We start from the raw sequence: 21,808 nt of genomic DNA on the forward strand, positions 1-21,808 counted from the left end.
CGCAGTGGCCAGTCAGGCAGACATAAGCCCAAATTTCAGGTGGGTTCCTGTCGTCACCTTAGCTGCTCTCATGCCCCTTGATTAAAGGCACTTCTGACAGAGGTCTCCAATCCCCGGCTGTAGCAGCCGGGCTGTTCAATGAAGTGCTTTCATGCTACTAGGAGCGTACACATGTGCTTGGTACAATCTGGGGCAAGGGAGCAGTTGCTGCGACCCCATGGATGCTTAGTCTAGAAGAGCTAGTCTGCTGTACCATGAGATATGAACGGTATCCAAAGACTGGAGGGAAAAGAAATGTATGTCAAGCAATGTTACTTTTTCATTTGATCCAGTGGAGTACCCAACCCAAACAAGGATGGCCTCGTTCTTTTCCCAATTCTTGCCACAGACTGCCTGCATGACCTTGAGCAAGTCATTTCATCTCTCTAGCCAAGATTTTCAGAAGTGTTTAGATAGTAGTTGCCAGACAGGACAGCTACAAGCACCCACACTCTGAAAATCAGACTCTTAAGGTGTCAAGATGGGTGTCCCAAAACAGAGCCATACAAAATCCAGTTGTGTCTGCTTCTGTTTCCCATCTGTAAAATGAGGGTTATAACTTCTGTTCTTCCACCTTTTGTCTGTCTTCCCTAGTTAAATAGTAAGTTCTTTGGGTTCACAGCATGTACCCTGATCTTGGTTGGGAACTAGTATCATAAATATCAATGGCAAGACCTCCCTGGAAATGTTAATTTCATATTTGAATGATACACGTCTATTCCCAAGCTCCATGTATTGGCCATGTCACCATAGCGAGGCTCTCAACTGGGAGAGGAGAAATGGAAACTTATACTAGTGTGTGATCCTCTCTCACTATAGAGCAATACTGATTGATTTGTACCAGGCTTCTGGCTGGATGCTGCTACTTGCCATGGGGCTCCTGCCTGGGGCCTTTTGGAAAGGAAAGAATGTTCCTTACATCAGGCAATAACAACTTTTAAAACAAAACGGCAGCCTCCATTTGAAAATGGTGGTGGAAACCACCACAGGAACAAAGCGCATTTTCCCCTGTACATATCATGTGTGTCAGAATAGACTTCAAGCTGGGGAGGACCCTTGGAAACTGGAGAAGGGCAGTGTATCTCTGGCCTATGTGCCCATGACTTTTATCTGCAATGTCATCTAGATTTTTTTCAAGGATGCTTTAGTCTCCCTCATAGATCAGGCAGTGGAGTTCTTGATCCATCCACCCACTCAAACACAGAATATGTCAAAGTCAAAGTATTAACCTGGATTTTGAGCATTCATCCCAGAGGCAATGTATATTCAAGGGCAGATCCTTAGCTCTTGTAAATCAGGGCAGACCAAGGGAGCTCTGTCAGCTTACACACGGGGAAGATCTGATCCCCAAAGTCAAGAGGCCAGTCAGTCAATATTACCAGAATGTAGATTTTTTTAAAAATACATCTATGAATTTAGGATTAACAGAGCTAAGTTGCATCATTCCATAAAAATGCTATTATTACTACAAAAATGTTACCATCCCACCTCCACCATGATCCACAAAAGCAATTCCACAGTTTCAGCAATCTTGGTAAGAGAAAGGGGCAGACAGTTACTGTAAAACATATACACACATCACAGCTTTTAATCTTCTTCCAATTCAGTGACATGTTAGATAATCAGGTAAATTTAAAAAAAAAAAAAAGTCAGACAGCACATGGTCTTGTGCTTGCAAAATACAAGAGGAGATCAGATTTTAAGTAAATGGAAAGACAAAGGAGCTATTTTTGCTTTTTTTCTACGTAAAATATTTATTTGCAAGAATGAAAAGGCATAACATACTTTAGTTTTTACTTAACTACATATATATAATCCTACAAAAGCATTTAGTTTTATTCCAATAATTGTTTGCTGAATTCTACAAAAAAACAATTTCTTTACACCAAGAGACATGTTTGCAGTGTGAACAACCAGGTGGGAATGTATCCAGATGAGCAGTGCATGTATAGAAATCATTACAAAGAGAGAATATTAACCAACACGCACACACAGTTAAACATACGTTTGGCAAAAGAACATAGATGTTAGCAAAGTCAAAGGAGGCTCTGTTAGAGTTTACTGAGAGGTTTGGTGGGTTTTGTTCTTGCAGAGTCCCAAATAACTGCCATTTTTTTCACAATGGATAGTTTTGTTTAATATGCATATGGGCAAACCAAACATGTATGTTATCTGTATTTGCACACATACAGAGAGAATAACTGAAATGATATAGGGATATACCCTGCAGGGTTTAACATTGGTTTAGATGGCCTGAAACATCATATCTGACCCTCCACAGGGAAGTATTTCATTTTAGAGGAGAGGACTCCAGATGATTTGTCCTCTGGAACACTCAGGGGGACTGGAATATACCCGCAATTTGAATTTGATATAAATTTCAATCGCTGCATGGCCCTTTATATGCCCAACAAAATTCTTTGCATTCATTTTTTATTGAGCCTAACATGGTTAAGAGGGTATGTTCATGGGAAAGGAGGATCCTTTAGCTCTTGCACCAGAAGACTAAATTGTATTCCTTGAACTGTCACTCCCAGACTTCCCATCTTATGGCCTTCTAATTTACAGCCCTAAAAAAAGGGGCTGAAGCTGTAATTCCATGAAACAAAAGTGACACCCAAAGGCTAATTAGGGTAAAACCAGGTACATTTCCCTGTACTTATCCAGAGCTGTCTACAGCAGGGTTGGTGTTCAATCCAGGCTCTACTGACATACATCTTCATACAGAGTACAAGATAACACTTACAGAAGGTGACTGGACAGCTTTCAGATCGCAAATATCACTGCTAATCCCATTTGCTCTGGGGTTCAGATAGAACTTTCTATTGAACCAAGTGGAATGTGTGCCAGCTGTTCAGATAAATGCATAAATGATTATGTATAGATGAATAAAAGCCTTTATTTAGAGTGGATTCTTATTTTAAGAAAACTCCAGCATGTGTCTTTAAAAATCACTCAATACACACAGAGTATTGTTAACTATATCAGTCTAGAAGATGGGATTCCATTATTTCAGCATCACTGTACCAGAATCAGCTATGGTCAGATATGAACATATTTTAAAACAGAAGTCTCATTATGCTCTTTTCTGTCCTTACTCACCCCATTATATGAACAATAAGATCACATTTATTTTACCCATGTTGCATGAGAAAGTGGAATCCACTGAAAAGGTCTCCCCCATTATTCTTCATGCACAGGGCTATTTAATTAAAAAGGTAAGGAAGGAGAGAAGGTAAGATTTGGGGAGGAGTGGGGGGGTCGATCTATCCAAATAAAGATTTTCCTTCTTGGCTTGAAGAAATTCTCTTTGCTGCTGGAGTCCCTCCATCTCAGAACTATTCCACCCCCTTTGAGGCAATTTTGGAAATCCAGCTTTCCCTTACTCCGTATCTCCACATTTTACTCTTTGAGGGATGGGTTGGAAGTCGGCTGTAGGTCAGAGCAGAGACTGGTGGCAGTAACTAAACCAAAACACAGGCCCATTTCCATCTCATGAGAGTTTCTTGCAAGACCCAAAGCAACACAGGCTTAGAAAATAGGTGGCAAAACCACATCTGTGTTTTTATAAAGAAAAGCAGATATGTGATATGTATATGGAAAAACAAATTCCTGTCTCACATCTAGGGTCCCTCTGAATACAATTTATCACTGAGGCAAGGCAGTTAACCTGGATCTCACCCACAATGTAAGACTGAACGTCCATGGTGCATCTGCTGGGTTTTAAGATTATTGGGCATGCACTGACAGAACCTGTACACATTTCTTGATGTATATAATGCACTTCTGTGTGGCCAGTTTATTCCCACACTCCCAACAGTCATTTGTCCTTAACACTGATAAATAGTAAGTGCAGCTACAGTGCAAAGCTGAATAGTTATGGGAAGAATAGAGTAGTTAAACAAAGCACCGCTAAAATATACTGCTTTATTCCCAATCACCAAAACAATGACCTACTGTTTCACCTTCAAAAGGCAAAACATTCCCTTTTTAATTAGTGCTTTGAGAATGAAATATTTTAGTCACAGACTATAAAAATACTAACTATATTTCTGTCCTTATGCGTGGGGGTTTTGTACAACGGCCTGTTGGCACTAGCTAGAATCTAGAGTCCAAATACTCTGTGGAAATCCCTCTTGATGGGGCAATTAATATTACTCATTTATTTGACCTACACTGTAACTGTGTCTAGACAATGTCCACTGCTGAAAGTCAGTTTTTATAAGAGTTACCAAAAAAAAAAAAGGGGGGGGGGGGGAGAAGGGCAGACAGAGTTAAATTTTAGTCTAAAAATATATTTTGATGCAGATAAAGCTATGGGGTGTCACAGGATAGCTGGTCCCTATGGATAGACTGAGCCCTGCACCCCTGGACCAGAGCCAATGAGTCCAATCCAGGCAATTAAAGAGGGCTGAGCTACACCTAGGTCTATAAAGGGCTGCTAACTGGGCAGCTGGAGGACAAATTGATTGAGACAGGCTGTGCCTTGGAAGAGGTAAAATCACACCAGAGTGGAGCAAACTCCAGTGGTGGGGCCCCTGGAGCAAGGGGGCCAGTGGCTGATGGAGACAGCCCTGAGTCTGCTTCCCCCAAGAGGGAGCAGAACTGGCCAGAACTGGGAACCTGCCAGAAATCCCTGAGAGGGGTGGAGCTGGAACCTGAAAGCCAGGACTGAGTTAAGCCTCTTTTTTCTGTTTGTTTACCTGGGTTTATTAAGAAAATAAACCTCCTTGAAAGAGACTGGGCATGGCAGCGCATACTTTGGAGCTGGGGAGAAGCCCAGCCCAGTGACAGGATCCAGCTCCTCAGATGGTATAAATCAGAGCTACTCCATGTAAATTGTGTAAATGGAAACTCTGCCAGCTGAAATGTGGCCTATGAACCTTGGTGTATGAAAATATTAGTCTGCACAGTACAAATAGTGAACACACATGAAACTAACATAGAACTATAAATAGCATACCAACCTCTCTCTTCCTCCTCCCCCCCACTCCCCATGCTAACATGATTAGAACAGTCACATGGCCTGGGCCTGATTTCCATAAATATATATTTATATTTTAAAAAAATAATGCCCTACTTTCCTTCATAGCTTAACTTCCTAGACTCAAAGACTGACAGCTCAGGGAATGTCTGAAGGTAATAGGGGACAAGCAAGGTTTTACTGGTGTGCTAAACCATTGGTTAGGCAATGGAGTTCCATGTCGACAGCTTTCAGGGTGGAGTTCATGCCTGTGCAGAGGACCAGCACAAAGGCTATATACTGCATAAGCCCCTAGGCCCGGGAACGCTAAAGTGGGACTTCAACGGTTTCTTGGGACTTAAGTGGTGCATGACTTGTGCTGACTCTGTGTCCAGGAGCGAATTTCACCCCAGAGTGAACAAGTGACTGATTGCTAGAAAAAGGACTTACAGAAGAAACCCGTTTCATTAGCATTAGATGGACACTCTCAGGTTCAATAGAAATAGTTGATTTTAAAGGAATAATATTCCCCAGCAGTGACTTCAACCCAAACATTGTGCTAGATTAGGAGATCCACAAAAAACAGCTAAAATTCATTTTAAGCATCAAACATATTGGGGCTACAGAGAGAGGCTATTTTTGCGGTCATAGGAACACAGGAATTGCAGTACTCCATATTATCCATACATAGATCAGACCATCTAGTCCAGTAGCCTGACACAGACAGCAGCCCTTATCAATGAAGAAGTAAAACCCCCCTAATGGTGTGGTGTATCCTAGCTGAGTGAATTGCAAAAAGCAAACGGCTTTAATGGTGATTAGCAATGATTTAGGGAAATTCTCCATTTTAATAGTGTAAATTATGATAAGGAACATAGGGACAGAATTCAAATTAAAAAAAATTAGTACCATTAATAGTGTCTCTTTACTGGGAGCAAATGCACTCGTGCATTAAGTAGGGTAATGGGCACAAGAGAGATTAGACAGATCAGCCTCCACCTATTCCATACACAGCTATATAAATAATCCAAGACACACAGAAATTTTGGGCCTGTTTTGCAGGAACGCTGAGCCCCCACAGTTTCCCTCAAAGTCAAGGGGACCTGGGGATGCTCTGTAAACCAGGTCCTTCGTGAATCTGCTCATCCCTGACTCATGCCTACCTGGTTGCATTTGGATGCCCTGCGATAGCCAATATAGTAAATCTATTGGGTCACACATTTTCCCCTTCCCTTTGCTGACCTCAGGTGGTTAAAATAATGCAGACACCATTTGTGTCTCAGTTCAAACACTCCCCAGCTCACACCCACCTTCTCCTTCCTCTTTCCATCGTGCAGTTATAATGTGGGCTCCCAAAGAGAGAGCTGTGTGATGGTTGTCTCCATGCACTAGAGCAATCCAGAGAGCCTGAGAGAATTATCATGGCTGTTGGGGCTGACCCTTAATAAGAGGGTATTTGCTGCCTTAGGGGTGGTACTGACCCACACTGACAAAGGATCGACTGTGACTATGCTCACAATGGCATTTCTCTCTCATTGCCACCATTTTTTTTTAAAAGGCACCTGGACGGACAAATGGGGTTTGACCTAGAAAGTGATATACACACCAAATTCTATTATTATCTGCTAGTGGAACTGTGGCACATGTCTCACTCTTGACAATTTGAATGTTGTTTCTGATCATGGTACAATGGGGACTGATCCGGAGCCTACTCAAGCCAAACTCAAGCTCTTTCCATTAGCTTCACTGGGTTTTGGATCAGGCCCACAGTGAACAGATGGGATAGCAAACAAAGGAAGGGAGACTTAAAAAAAGGAAAAATCCAAACAAGGAAGGATGAAGCATTGCAGAGGCTATACTAAAATACAAAAACAAATACAATTTTTCTTTAAAAATATTTTACAAAATAGAATACCTGGAGGAAAGAGTTACTGTACATGGTATAAAACACAAGGCTACGCTAGTCTCCTTATTTATCTGAAAAAGGAGAGGGTTGGTTTTTGGTGTGTTTTTTTTTTTTTTTTTTTTTTTTTAAAGTTTTCATATTTTTTTAATTGAGTTTTCCTGGTAAATTGCAAAAGTAGCCATACTGTTCTGTCCTATTTAGGTTTTTCGGCTAATGCCATCACTGGGAACTCTGAGCACCCCTTTGTAATAACCAAATACAATCCGGAAACAATCACTGGTGGGCTGACTGGATCACGGAAAGGACGGTTGTGAGTAGAAAGGGCAGCCCTGCCATTGGCACAATCTGGGTACTGAGAGAGGGAGAATCACCGCACGGGAGGCAGTGTGCATTAGATGCATCAGCATGGTGCTTTAGAATCACTATGGTCTAGTGGATAGGGTACTGCACTAAGAGGTGGGAGACCTGGATTCTATTCCTGGCTCTACCGATGACCACCTGGGTCTACCGTGTGACCTTGGGCAAGGCATTTCCCCTCTCCGTGTATGTATTCCCCCTCCCATCCTTTTTTGGTCTTGTCTATCTAGGATAGGGGCTTCAGGACAGGGACAGTCTCTCACCATGTGCGTGTACAGTGCCTCGCACAATGGGGACCTGACCTTGGTTTGGTCTTCTAGGTAGTTTTGTAATAATAACTAGAGAGGGAGACCATCAGCACTGTGACCTGAACTGTGTCTAATTGGGAACACATTTTTTTCCTAAGTGGTTGCTTTAATTCCATGTACTTTTAGGAAAAGGGAGGAGGAAGGGGAGCCTGATTACATTCTAAAAATCATTGTAGGGAGCTAAGTTTTATTTTAAAAAAGAATATTTTTTCCATCTTGATTTCAAAGTTCACCAAGAACAGCTGCATGGTCTTGGGAGCTTGGCTCTCTAGTCTGGCTGCCAGAGGGAAATTTTGGAAAGCTAATAAATACTATTTACAACAGTAATAGGAGGCTGGGGGGGGTGCAGAACAACAACCTAGAGCAATCTGAGGCCTTGTCTACCTCAGAAAACTGCACTGATGTATCTAAATGGATTTAGAAACTAATTTAATTAAATCCATGCAATCCCCTAATGTGGACGCTCTTATTTTGGTTTAAGAGAGCCTAGTATTGATTTAGTTTACGCCAGTAAGGAATCAACTTAAGATAAATGGATACAATATACTAGTCATAATCTTATTTAAAAATTTCCACACAAGGGAGTCACACAGATTAAACTCAATCAGTTTCTAAACCAATTTAGTTAAACTGGTGCAATTGTAGACAAGGCCTGAGAAGACACAGGGGCTGACTGAACTTTGCCTGGATCCTTCATAAGGATGGCAACAGTAGGGAAACTTCACCCACCACGTGATAAAGGGGCAGGAAAAGGAAAAAGAGAGAGAGAGAGTAGGAAGAAAAAAATATATCAATACTGCCATTGAACACTCTCCTGTCTGTGCCATTGGCTCAACAGGACTAGTGTCTGTTCTCTGCCCTCAGTGGGCGGGATGGGAACCGTGAACACATTTCTCCCCGCATAAAGCTCCAGTGTGCCAGAGTGATGGGCATGGAGCTGTGGCTAAATCCTGAGCAGTGTCACACTGTACCTTTTAGTTTCCTTCTCCCACGTGACCTACCACAAATGTTCCCCCGTGAGTTACATTTGATTAGGGTACACACACAAACCAACCAGCTGTACACTGCTGGCACCAGCTGCTTTTAGGTTTCAAACCCTCCTTTGTACTACCAGTCAGGGACAGCAGTAAAAGAAGAAGCAGGTTTGTGCGCATGGAGGAAGGGACAGCATGAGGACAACTGCTGCTGACTAAAGTCACAGCTTCTTCAGCCAAATCAGAAGTTGGCAGACTCTCTCTTTTGCCCTTTAGTTCCCTGATGGTGATGAGTCTGGGGGAAGGGGTGGGGCTTGGGTTGGAAAGAAGGCAGGATAATGAGGGGGAGGAAAGGCCTCTTTTTTAAGAAGTAGCATTGACTCGTCTATCAATTTCAATTATTTTCAGTGTTTCATTCACTTCCAGCTCTGAGCTGACCCTGTGAGGAGGAAAAAAAGGGAATGTTATACCTGAATGCAATCATGCAAAAAGCACACACCCCACTGAAACTGGTTACCGCTGTTTCAGTGTCTGTTATTTACCAGGAGCTCACTGGTTGGAACTTGGTAACACATCAAATTAGTCACCTCTTCACCCTAAGATAGATATGCTGGAGTGGGGATGGGGCAGGGGCAACGCGTCTCATCCTAGTGCTTTAAGAGACACATATCCAAATAAAAACCCATTTGGCACAACAGAAAGGTCTGTTGAAGAGTTCCAGGTAGGGTGATGGCAGGGCATGCAGAAGTATAGTGACGGAAAAAGACATCAGTTCTTCAAACCAGAGAGAGTCTCATTTTCCAGGAGCACCAAATCTCACATTATTTAAAGGAAAGAATTTAACAAGGAATTCCATGCAACTTTCTCAAGGTGACCCTTCTTGCAATACATGCTCCACCTTCCCAGCTCTGCCCTGCAGCAAACTAACAGGGCCCAGGGTACAAAGCAATCTTGAGTGCAAAAGGCACCCAGTTCCTCATTACCCACCTGGTTAGACATCTTAGCAATCCACAAGCTCATGTCATTCAAATGGCAATGCCCCATGGCCTGCATATTTTTAGATTGTTTGATGATGCGTATTTCCCCTTAGCTGTCAGCATTTAAGCAATGCAGCTCCCTCTGGGTGATATTTTACTGGTATTTCCCCTCCCAAAAAATTATTTGTATAACGCCATACATGTGTGTGTATATATGTGCGCGCACATCAGACACAAACATGGATGTCTGACGGATGACAGCTTCCCGCAAAATCTTTCTGAATTAAGTTAAACCTTACTGAATTAAGTTTCAGTGTCTTAGGAGCTCACTGTATCAACAGTGCAAATGTTTGTGTGTTATTGTGGGATAGTATGCAAGCTCTCTAGGGGGTAAGACTAATATATGTGCTTGGAAGCTCATAATACTTCCAAGAACTCTTTTAAACAGGCTAAGACAAGTATGAACTGTTAGTTGAGTAGGGTTCCTAGGACATGCTTGGTTGGGGGGGTGGGGGGGCAAAATGCAAATGCCAACCTCCAGACCCGTTCTTTTGAAGCTTCACCCTGGGGAAGGGACTTTTGTCTACAAATGACCTATTCCCAGGATCAAAATGCCCAAATGGCATAAACGAGTAACTCACAGATTCATGAGTGTTCTTGTTCTGAGCAAAAGGAATTATGAACTTGTTAGCCACATGAAAAACCTCTGGGTGGGGTTTGAAGGACTGTTCACACACTCTTCTTGGAGTTGGGATGACCTCTGGTAAGCTTATTAACATGTATATAGGTTCTTTTATTGTTTTTAATATGTTTTCTCTGCCATGCTTGTACCTTAAGAATAAATGTGCTTGCTTAGAAAGAACTTTGTGGTAACTTAACTGCGGTCATTACACTGTTCACCATCTGAGGAGAAAAGTAAAGCAGGCCTCCTTAGGCAGTCTGACTTTGCCAGGGAATTCACAGAGTACGCACAGAACTGTGCGGCCTGGAAATACACTGGTCAGGAGGGAGAGAGACACAGGTCTCCACCCAAGAGAGGGAGCCAGAAGCCTATGCATTGATGCCCTTGGTGAACCAGCGAGGGGGGAATATAGGTGCAGATGCCCTGAACCATGACAGGGTGGATTACACAAAGTCTTGTGAGGCTGTAGTCAGTGTCATCACTAAACCATCCTATAGGGAGCTCTTATTAATACAGGCAGAGAAACAAACAGTCTTAAATGACATCTATACTACTATTGTTTGAGAAGACTACCATCCTTTAGCTAGTATACGTCAAAGGAACCCACACCAGGCTTAGCAGGAACCCCATAACTACCTGCTTTCCAAGCACATGGTCTTGCATAGGAAACATAGCCCAGTGGATAGGACATAGGATTGGGAGTCAGGAGAACAAGGTTCTAATTTTGGCTCCGCTACTGACTTGCTGTGTGATTTGGGGCAAGTCATTTTACCTCTCCTTGCCTCAGTTTCCCTTCCCCACTCTTAGTCTGGTCTATCTAGGCTGTAAGCACTTCAGGGCAGGGACTGTCTCTCACTATGTGTTTGTTCAGTGCCTAGCACAATGGGGCCCTGATCTTGACTGCAGGCCTCTGTGCACAACAGTAATACAAATAACTGTCCAGGAAACATGCAACAAGGAATTTCATGCAACTCATGCTTAGGCCTGCTTCCTCTGCACTCACCTGTGCGGCTGCAGCCCCAGCAACACTGATTTCTCTAGCCTTGTCTCGTTGGTTATTGTGAAGTGGGACACTTTGTCCTGCTGCACCCCCGGCACAGATTCCAGAGGTAGTGCTGTGTGTTTGGAGGCATCCATGCGCCTATCCCAGGCATCACCGCGATCTGCAAAGGAGATTGAAGTGTACTGCTCCTCCAGTGGGCGAGGCTCTTCGTAAATTAGCAGGCTTCTTGACCGTACTGTGTACAAATAGGGGAGGCAGAAACTAAATGAGAAACACAGTGAGCCAGATATATGGGCACTGGACATGTCGGGAATTGAAGGTGGACAAATATAAACACAGTAAATCTAGCTGCACAGGATTTTGCTACTCATGGAGATTAACTACTAATTTTGGAGCTAGGGAAAGATGCTGCACTGACAGCCCTCCACGTATGCCCACAGCCAGTGCAATATGAGCACTGGTCATTTAAGGGCCCTTCCCCACTAATCCAGCCACCGGCCTGAACTGGAGGGATGACTTCTGGGGTGAACACTCAGATACCATGGTGACAGGCTCCATTTTAACACGATAGTTATCGGACACAGCTAGCATCTACTTCCATCCCGGTGCCCCACTCAATCCTGGGCCTCTGACACGGCCAATAGAAAGGCAATCGATATCAGCTATGTTGGAGGTTTTTTGGCAACGTGAATACTTGGCCACTTGGAAGAGAACTAAGGTCACGCTCACCTGGAATCTTTCGGGAGTTACGAGTCTGATGCCTGCGGCTGACACACAGAAGCCTAACTGGAACTATCAAGTAGGCTGGGGAGTAACAGACTCCTCCATCCCTTCATGGTACGTTTCACCAACAGCATGGGTAACCCAGCCATTGAACTTTTTCAACCCACTCAATACACTAGCATTTCTAGAATGCCAAAACACCAACACCTCAAAACCACTAGAGGTTGGGCTTTATTATAGTTTTGGATGTGGCCCTGGAGAGAGACAAGAAGCTGGTGCGTGGGAGTCCGCAGTTCTCATCCTCAAAAGAGGCGGGGAAGAAAGGAACATTTTCTGATGGTCAGCAGTGCCCTTTTCCAGGCTGTGCAAGAAGATATGTTGAGAGGCTCCAAAGGAGAATTCCCATCCAGCCCTCAGCCAGAAAAATGACAACCACAATGTGGGGGTGGTGCTAGAACACAGCTACCAGGAAGGGCAGTGCAGGCTGCCTACTCTTGACTCCCTCAAAAATGCAAAGGGGATCTTGCGGGGGAGAGAGTCATCAAGCAAACGGCAGCACTGAGTTAGCTTACCGATGGAGGCAGTGTAAGACTCTGGTGTGGAATGCTGGCTGGGCAGCACCATCTTTGTGGCAGAAGGATAGGGCCCGTAACTCTGAGAGAAGCTGCCGAAAATTCCGGCGAAGCACAGCACCACCACCTGGACAAGGCAGAAAGCAAAAAACAAAAGCAATCTCACTCTTTGAACCCAAATACATGGGAATTAAGGTTAAAGCAATGGCAAGTCACACAACTGCTGTAATTTGTAAAAAAATATTGATTCAAGGCTATTTTTTGGTCAATATATATGATGCCCCTAATCAAACGTGCATGGACAATAACAATTCAATATTTAAAAGGACAGATTTCAATGCAAGAGTCTATTTTAAAGACCTGCAGCCATTTTATTCTGTTGAACTTCTTTATTTGGAAGTTGGAAAGGCTAGAAGCACAACTTAACTGGACTAAACTCAGACATGCATTTAAAGATTCATGTTGCTTAACTTGTATCAGGCATTTCTAAACCTGCTTTTGGACACAATCTTACTTAAAAGTGACAAACAAAGAAGCTATACCAGCCTGAAGGCTCAATGTCGGACTAGAGACCAGTTTCCATCCAGCTATAGCACCAACATAAAGGGAATTTGGTTGCTAAATTTAGAAGTAAAGCCTTTCTAACAGTTCTTTTACCCTGAGCATTAAACAAGTAGATTTACAGCCTCTGGGTTATTTTTATTTTAATGAATTAATGTATTATTTTGATCTAAAAGAACCAAGCACCTAAAGGGCTCCCATTTCATAGTTCTGGGTGCCCTTTGATGTACCTCCTCTAATTTTGTATATTTAAGTGTAACAAAAATCAACCAACGCAGCAGCACTTCTCCTTCCCTTACCCCTGGACCTTTCATCTAATCATCAGGAAACACCCTGAGACAGTTTACCTCCCCCAAACCACATACTGCCAGCAGACAGCAATCCTATCCTCACACCCCTTGCCAATGCCTGCTCAAACAGATAGACTTTGTAGCGGGCCTTGAAAGTCAACAGTCTTGTGCTCTTGCAGCCCCAGTTCGGACATGAGTACATTCCAAAGGAAAGGGCCCCTCCCGCCCCAGAAAACACTTTATTCTTGACGAGAGACGCTTCCCACCCTGTGGGCTTTCAGGCTGATGGGCTGAACAGAATGGATAGAGTACCCTTCAGCAACAAAAATCCACACATATCCCAGGCTGCCTCAGCATTCATGATTTCCCAAAGCTTCCAGCTGCTAGCAGGAAACTGACTGCTGCTCCCACCGCTTTTTCCAACCCTGCAGTGCCATTATCCAAGGGAGTTGGGAGCCAGACATGAGCTGAGCCTGGGAACAGTGGTTTTAGCAACTGCTGCTTGTGGTCCCCAACTTCCGAGTCACTCACCATGAGACAAGTCCCTGTCTGCGTGCTGGCTGCTTTACAGGAACGGGATACTTTGCCAGCAACCATGGCTTGGAGTCTCTGTAACTGCTGCAGAAGAGTTCTGGAATGTCAAGAGTAACACAGCCATCAATATTAACCAGGAGATTTACGTACCTCAGACCATATGATCATACAGCTTTTCACCTTGATCTCTGTGCCCTACTAACAGTAAACATTTACATGCAGGTGCATCGAGTTAAAATCCTCGCCTTAAAAGTTAGAGGCAAGGAATGGCTGTCCTAATTTTCCAAAATATTGTGCACAATCACATTAGACTTTGTTTTTCCACAACTGATGTCAGTTTCATTCTTCCCCAAACATTCCCACCAACTATTTTACTTCCTACTTTTGAGACTCCTACTTGTTCATCCAGGAAGGATCAGCTTTTCAGAAGAATGGGAGCAGGATTACCATGTATATACATGCAGTCAAAACAGTTACATTCACAGATGACCAGCTGCACATCTGATCGGATCTTGTGTCATGATTGCAACAGGAATTTTGCCATTGACTAACGGGTGCAGGATCAGGTCCACAATTACCCTAATCAATTGTGTAGCTGTGCGCACACATTTCTGAAAGTCTGGCCCTTAAGGTAAACTGGAAAGCTTTTGTAAATAAAATGCCTTTAGATCTCAAAACCTGTAATATGTTCAGACTTCTCTTCTCATACATTTGTTTTAAATTAAATATTTAATGTTACTTCCTCCTAAGGTTACCTATTAACTCTTCCATCCTCCAAGAGCTGATGAAATCACAGACCCCTATGCTGCTATTATTACAATCATTCTCAGAGGTCCCAACCACAACGGAGGCCCTGTTGTGCTGGACAAACATAAGAATCCCAACCAAGAATAGCACTTTCTACCCTCCTGGCTCTCTGCTTAGTGGAAAAGGTACGATCAACTGCTGCAGGGACAACAGTCCATGAATCTGAGTACTAGCCGTTTAAAAGTGAACTAGGAACTGATCTCAAACTATACTTAAATGTCTATTTTTAAGCCTGCTCAATCACGTTCCATTACTGATTTGGGTCTCTCCAAACTGTTCCCATTTTGTTCTGACTAATCCAACTCTTTTGAAAAGCATTTAACCAAATGCCCTACTTCAAACACACGCAAAAACCCCTGGGGAAGTTTGTACCTGGATCCTAACTTTGCAGCTCAATCCCATTTCTACGTTTCATTTCACCTATAAGAGAACTTGAGGCCTCATGACAAATATACATGGCAACCCACAACAGCTTTAAAGGCTAGGATGTCAAAAATGCTGGAGCAAGAGAGATGGAAAAGCATTATTTTAAAACCAAGTTCTTAAAAGCCAATTGTAGGACAGACCCAGAGGTGCCTTTACAGCTCAATATACACTCACCTGCCTATTATAGACTTTTTTTAATCAATGATCATTGTTAATTAAGGTAGAATGATTTCAAGGACTTCAGAAGTGGAGTCTGAAATTAGTACAAGAAATACTCCCAGCACAGATTTATCTGGGCCAGCAGATCCTTCCCAACTTTCACAAGGGTGTCGAATATGCAGCTGGAAATATGGTTTGTTACACATCTGGGTGTAAAATAAAATTGGTTATCCTCCTTCTGGTTCCTTATGTACAGTAGGAGCAACGCCGGGCAGTTATTTGGGAGAGCCATTTCAATTCAGATGAAATAGGCCACACCAACTACTCAATAATATTGTTACACAGCATGTGTGCGCGTCACACAAGCAGCTTTCCTTAAAAGGTAAATACATACGGTGCATGGCTATTCCCATCTTCTAAACCAGTGTACACATTTCATGGGAAGGTTTTTTGAACCTTGGCATGTACAATCACTGTAGTGACAGGAGACCAAATCCTCCCCATGTACCAAGACAGAGTAGGTCACCTTGGTGCACCAGGGTTCCAGAGGAGTTTCGGAAATAAATTTTCCTTCCAGCTCTGGGCCTGCTACTGCAGTTTTGAAATAGCAAAAAAAGCCTTGAGATAGCAACAGCTCTTGCTGCTCTGGGGGATTTGGGGGAGGAGTTGGAGATGGGTGTTATGAAAGAAATGGCAGGTGGATCTGCCTAGTGGCATATCCACTAAAATTTCTCCTCTCTGCCCTCCTTGTCCAGCCCAAGCCTTGCTGTGCAGAGAGCCCCCAAAGACCTGGATTCCAAGATGCTATGCTCCTCAAATCTGTATTTTCTCCCCCCCTCAGCAGTGTAACTATACCAGTTCCACTATATCTTGGGCCCTTCATGGCCAAGGAAGTGGGGAGTAAGATTTGCTCCAAGGTATTTACTAACGACACAAGGTGTGGGTACTTTGTACTGAAAGTAAACAAGTACTTATAAGTTCCACCACATAACACAAATCTTCAAACATCTCTAAACTGGGCCTCATTTACACTGAGGAAAATAGAAGTAGCCTTTTTGAAGTCAGTGAAGTGACTCCCTATTTACTATGGTGTGAGTAGCGAATCAAGGCCACTGTCTCTTTCACCACAGTAAAGGATTCAATGTTGGGAGTTAAAATACTCAGGATGGGTTTTCAAGCTAAGAACCAGGAACTGAGGCAAGAGAAGGCTGGAAGTTCATTTGTTTGGAGACAACATGGCTATCCCTCTTGCCCCCAAATAGAACACTCTTCCATACTTCTTTTCTATAGTTCGGTCCAAAAAACTGGAAGCGTTAGTTGAAGGTCAAAATGCCTCCTCTCCCATAGAAAAGTTGCCTTCAATATTATTGTTGGGGTGAGATGTGCTAACGAAAACTGGAGAAGGGGATAAAGAGCAACTTTAAGAACAAGAGCATTTTATACCAAGAGGCCTCTGCTGAACATCTGAAGGAAGGTCAAGAATGCTTTTAGTGAAACATATTGCCTATGGCTGAATTTTAACAGGAGAAAATTAAATCTTGAGGCAGTGTAGATCACGGGGTTGCACCCTGGGATTAATCTCACTCTGTCTGACACATTTCCTGATGATATTCAATTAGAGGGTCACCTCCTGGTAGGAGGTGTGAATGTGCTTTCACGCTTTCCTTGCCAATGGAAGTGCCTCACAGGAAAGCTGTAAAGTAATTAAGGGATTCCCTCTCCCTTCTAGTCTTGCTGGAAAATCCACTCCAGCCTGTGATGTCTAATTTGTGTTTTTATATAGGTAGGTTACTTTCCAAAGGGTTCTTTTAACAACAGAGGATGGGTGCAATCCAAGGCTTCATCACCAACCTCGCCTGAACAAGAGTTGCTGTTGGGCGTGAGCATGAAATCTGGGTCACTGCAGGATCTCCCTGCCTGGCAGGTTTGGAATCCGTCCTTCATATTCAAAAGCTAGCACTGCTCACAGCGTGCTATATACTTTCAGCAAAACAAAAATTGTTTGCAAGTTTTTCATAGAATTTCTCCTATTTTTGACAAAACGAAAACAGTTTTCTGTTTTCATTTTTTGGAAAAACTTGTGGTCCTCCACTATTCTCCATTTCCACACACACCCTTTCTCCTGTCGGAAGTGGAAAAAACCAAAAGTGACTCTTTGCAGTTTTTCCATCAATAACCAGAAAGTTTCAACCAAAAGGAAAAGGAAAATGTCTGTGGAAAATTTAGGTCAAGAAGCCATTTTCTCCACCCCCACCACCCCAACACCAAAAACAAAACAAACCACGTTTCGGTGCAAAAACATTGACCTGCTCTGTTAAAAACAATTCCAAGGCTCTCAAGCAGTGTCAATTTTAGAGAGAGAGATTTCAAAGAAGAAAGATTTTTAAAATGTCCCATTGAAAAACAAAGCCAAATCCTCCGTCACCCACAGGACGCACTGTAAAATAAGTTTACTAATCCCAGTTGAAGGAATTACCATGCAGATCAAGGAGACTTGGCGACCCTATTGCTATTTCAACTCTTGCAATGCCCCTGATCTCACAGGTTTCAGAGGAACAGCCGTGTTAGTCTGTATTCGCAAAAAGAAAAGGAGTACTTGTTGGCACCTTAGAGATTAACCAATTTATTTGAGCATGAGCTTTCGTGAGCTACAGCTCACTTCATCAGATGTAACTGATCTCACACACTCACCTGACACTGCACCTTGGAAGTCAATGGAAGTTTTACCACTGACCTCAGTGGGAGCAGAAGCAGGGCCTCAATGGACTATTTTCTTAGCATCCAACAAAGAGCAACCAGATTTTATTTTATAAAACCACGACCTTCCGCAGTGATCTCAGGTTGGAAAGCAGCACAGCTTGCTTTCTGTTGTTGTTTCTCCTGGCCATCTTATCATTCCTGATCCATGTATAAGCCATGAGGTTGTGATAACCAGTTTGTGTACTGTCAGTTTCCTTGTTCCGTTTGCACACACAGCACAAAAGTAATCCATACAACTGGTGAGGCGCATTTTAAATAGGATCCAATTTCTATTACTTTTCTGGGAAAATAATCAGTAATAAATATCCTATTTCTTCTCTCATCTAATACAGGTACATCCTATTTTTTCAATACTCTCTAACCCCAGATATCTGTGTCCTCCAGTCTGACAGCATGCTGGTGTAGGGGAGGCATCATAGTCTATGGGATTCTATTCCCAGCTCAGTTACTGGCCTCCTTGTGTGACTTTAAGCCAGTCACTTCTCCCACACCATCCTTATGCCTGTTTCCTCTCCCATCCTTTGACTTGTCTATTGAAGCTCTTTGGCACTAGGACCATCTCTTACTTTGTACCATGCCTAACACAGTGGAATCCTGCTCTCCCTTGACTTCCATAATTCTGTGCTATCCTTGTTCTCCTCCTACCTATCCAATTCCTCCTTCAGCAGGTCTTTTGTAGGATCCTTCATCAGCTTTCCGAGGGGGCTCCATAAGGCTCTGTCCTTCGTCCCCTTCTCTTCTCCCTCTGTATCCTCATCCGTAAACACAAATTAGACTACCATGTCTATGCTAACCACTCACAGATCTACCTCTCTTCCACAGATTAGGGATGTAAATACCATTTAAACTATTAAAAATTATATCATTTAACTGGTTAACCAATTAAAGGGAGAGGGCCCCCAGGTACTTAGTTTGTCCCGATGCGGCCTCCACAGACACTCCATGCCACCCCAGCAGCAGCTTCCCCTCCCAGTGCACCGTGCACTTCCGCAGCCAAACCCCCTTCCAGTGGCACAGGGGGAGGCCAGGAACTACTTTACCCCGCCAATGGGGCCCGCAGACCCTGCCCGCCCACCCCGGCCTAAATGTGCTCCCCCTGCCCAGCTGGCCATCCCCTGCGAAGCCGTCGGGGTCGGCAGGGCCCAGGGCGGCTCAGGGAGAAGAATTGGTTCGAGACCCACGCACAGGGGGTTAGACTAATACTTACCAGTTAACCGTTTAATATTTTACATCCCTACCACCGACCTGCTTCCTTCTGTCCAAATTAAAATCTTAGCCTGTGTCTCAAACATCTCCTTGGGGATGTCTAACTGCCAGCTTAAGCTAAGCATGGTTAAAACAGAGCTCCTAATCTTCCCCCACAACCTCCTTTTTCAATCATCGTGGACAACACCACTATCCTGCCTGTCGGTCAGGCCCATAACCTGGGTGTCATCTTTGATCCTGACCTCTCTCTAGGCCTTCACATCCAGGTTGTGTCTAAATCTTGCCTATTCTTTCTCTGTAACATCTCTACTATACATCCTTTCCTATTCATCCACATAGCTAAAAGTCTTGTCCAAGCTCTCATCATCTCGTGCCTCAATTCCTGCAACATCTTTCTCTCTAGCCTTGACAAACACAATCTTGCCTTGCTCAGATCTATTCACAATGCTGCTGCAAAGATGGTTTCCCTAGCCCGTCGCTTTGACCATTACCACTCCCGCCTTTGAATTCCTCCACTGGCTCCTGCTTTTCTATTACATCAAACATAAGCTACTGGTCTTCACTCTCAACTTTCTGATGCTCTTAATTCCTTCTTAAATCCTCCTGGCCTATCCCCACCCTACGTATCATCCCTCATTTGCTACTGAGCTGTCGATGCCAGCTTCCATCACCCACTTGTTACATTTTCAAACAAGTATTTTTCTCCTGTGCTGCCCCACGCACTTGAGCATTTCTCCCTGTAAACATCTGCAAAGCTGCCTCATTATCCACCTTCAAATCCCTCCTCAAAACTCACCTCCACCAGAAGGCCTACAAAAAAACCCAAACAGGTAGGCTGCTGACATACTTAGATTACTGCCTACCATGCAGATCAATACTGTCTCACTTGTACTTCCCCATCCGTCTGTATCCATCCGTTGTCTCTGGTCTTATACTTAGATTATAAACTCTTTGGGGCTGTGACCATCGTTTTGTTCTGTGTCTGCACAACTAGCCCCAGGAGGTCCTGGCCCACGACAGAAGCTTCTAGATGCTACAGTAATACAAATAAATCTCTGTGCCTTAGTTTCCTGGAATAATACTACTATCTTCCCGCAGAGATGAGGTGTAATTAATGTTGTGGACTCGGATACTACATTGAGGGCACCATAGAAACACCCATGAGGAAATTATTAGTCCAGGGTTTACACAGTGTGCATTAAATAAAGACCTGGGGGCCACACATTGTATGAGGAAGATAAAGAAATATTGAATAACTACTCATTCACTGAATGAGGCAGGGGTCCTGTAACTATATAGGCAATATGATCATCTAATTAAAGAGACTGTACCATGACGAACATGCTCCAGGGGTAGAATGAAGGTTACATGGGCCACAGGCAAAGGCTCCCTCCGTGTAGAAAAGGCTCTGGAGGGGGAGGCAGCAAAGAAAGACTTTGACAGTTTTCTCCACTGCCAGAGCCTTTCACTGACATGCGTTACTACAAGCCGCAGCATGGACCCACCCTGCTTTTCACACCTACCCTACATGCGGTCACCAGTGATGTGCAGTGTAGACCTAGCCAAACACCGCCATGACTGATGAAGGGAAACTATGCAACTAATTCTGCATATCTGGGATGTAAAGGATTTGGGGATAACATCACCTAAATAAACATGCTGTTTCAGGATTTAGTGTCAGAATTAAGAGCATCCAAAACTTAGGAAAACGTTAAGAGTTTTATTAAAAATAGAGCTTCTTTTCATTACTTCACAAGGCAACCTTGGGCGTGAGGGACAGATACATGAGCAAGACTTTTGGAAAGCCTGCTGTGTCTAACATTGGGGAAGGCTGTGCTTACATGTAAAACTATCTTCCCTGGGGACAAGGGCTACTCGGTGAGAATCTTTTCAGTGGGTTGTTAAGGGGAGCAGAGTCTGTAACTGCCTACTTCCTGGTTCTTGCACCTTCCTCTGAAACAGCTGGTATCAGCCCATCAGAAAGAGATTCTGGATTAGATGGACCTGTTCTGATCTTATACAGCAATGCCAACATTCTCATGTGTGAGGCAGAGTGGGGAGATGAGCAAAGGAGGCGGGAGAAATGGCTTGGCTCTCTCCAAACAAGCAGCAGATGTCTTTATGCACGAGCAGTGTGTGGGAGACATTCTCCAGCAAATTACAGTGATACGGGGTCTGTCTCCATGAAATTAGAGATTGGATCCGAAGATTAGAAACACCACATGCCACTCAATGAACAATACATTGGCTGCCAGACAAATTCTAGGTCCTTTTCTAGGTCCTAGGCCTGATCTTTAAAGCTCAGCTATTTCAGTGACAACCTCCCTCCACACTTCAGTGCCACAGCTATGTGTCTGTGTAGGTATATACACATGCGCCACGCTCATCTGGATCTATTCAAATGGGACACAATATTCTCAGTGGAATCTGCCAGCACCAGAGATCAGGTTGAGCTCAAGTCTTATAACCTTTAAATCACGATGAACATGGGGCCGAATCTTTTAAATATCAGTCTTCCTTTTATCTGACATTCCCTTAAGAGCTAAACGGTGGAATGGTCT

The 21,808-nt window shown here is 43.6% G+C and overlaps 1 protein-coding gene across 2 annotated transcripts in view; it reads right to left on the reverse strand.

Annotated features, from left to right (window-relative positions):
* Positions 1-2,920: 2,920 nt before the first annotated feature.
* CREB3L2 (cAMP responsive element binding protein 3 like 2) overlaps positions 2,921-21,808 on the reverse strand; it is a 110,330-nt gene continuing 91,442 nt past the window's right edge. For both annotated transcript variants that reach the window (XM_048830447.2, XM_075122887.1), the window contains exons 9-12: positions 13,887-13,986; positions 12,505-12,631; positions 11,210-11,444; positions 2,921-8,986 (exon numbers count right to left, since the gene is read on the reverse strand). In XM_048830447.2, the coding sequence (XP_048686404.2) occupies positions 8,911-8,986; positions 11,210-11,444; positions 12,505-12,631; positions 13,887-13,986 (538 nt within the window). In that variant the 3' untranslated portion in view covers positions 2,921-8,910. The remainder of the gene's footprint in view (positions 8,987-11,209; positions 11,445-12,504; positions 12,632-13,886; positions 13,987-21,808) is intronic.

The sequence above is a fragment of the Caretta caretta genome, chromosome 1, assembly GCF_965140235.1.
Source record: "Caretta caretta isolate rCarCar2 chromosome 1, rCarCar1.hap1, whole genome shotgun sequence".
In the NCBI taxonomy this organism is placed as follows: domain Eukaryota; kingdom Metazoa; phylum Chordata; order Testudines; family Cheloniidae; genus Caretta; species Caretta caretta.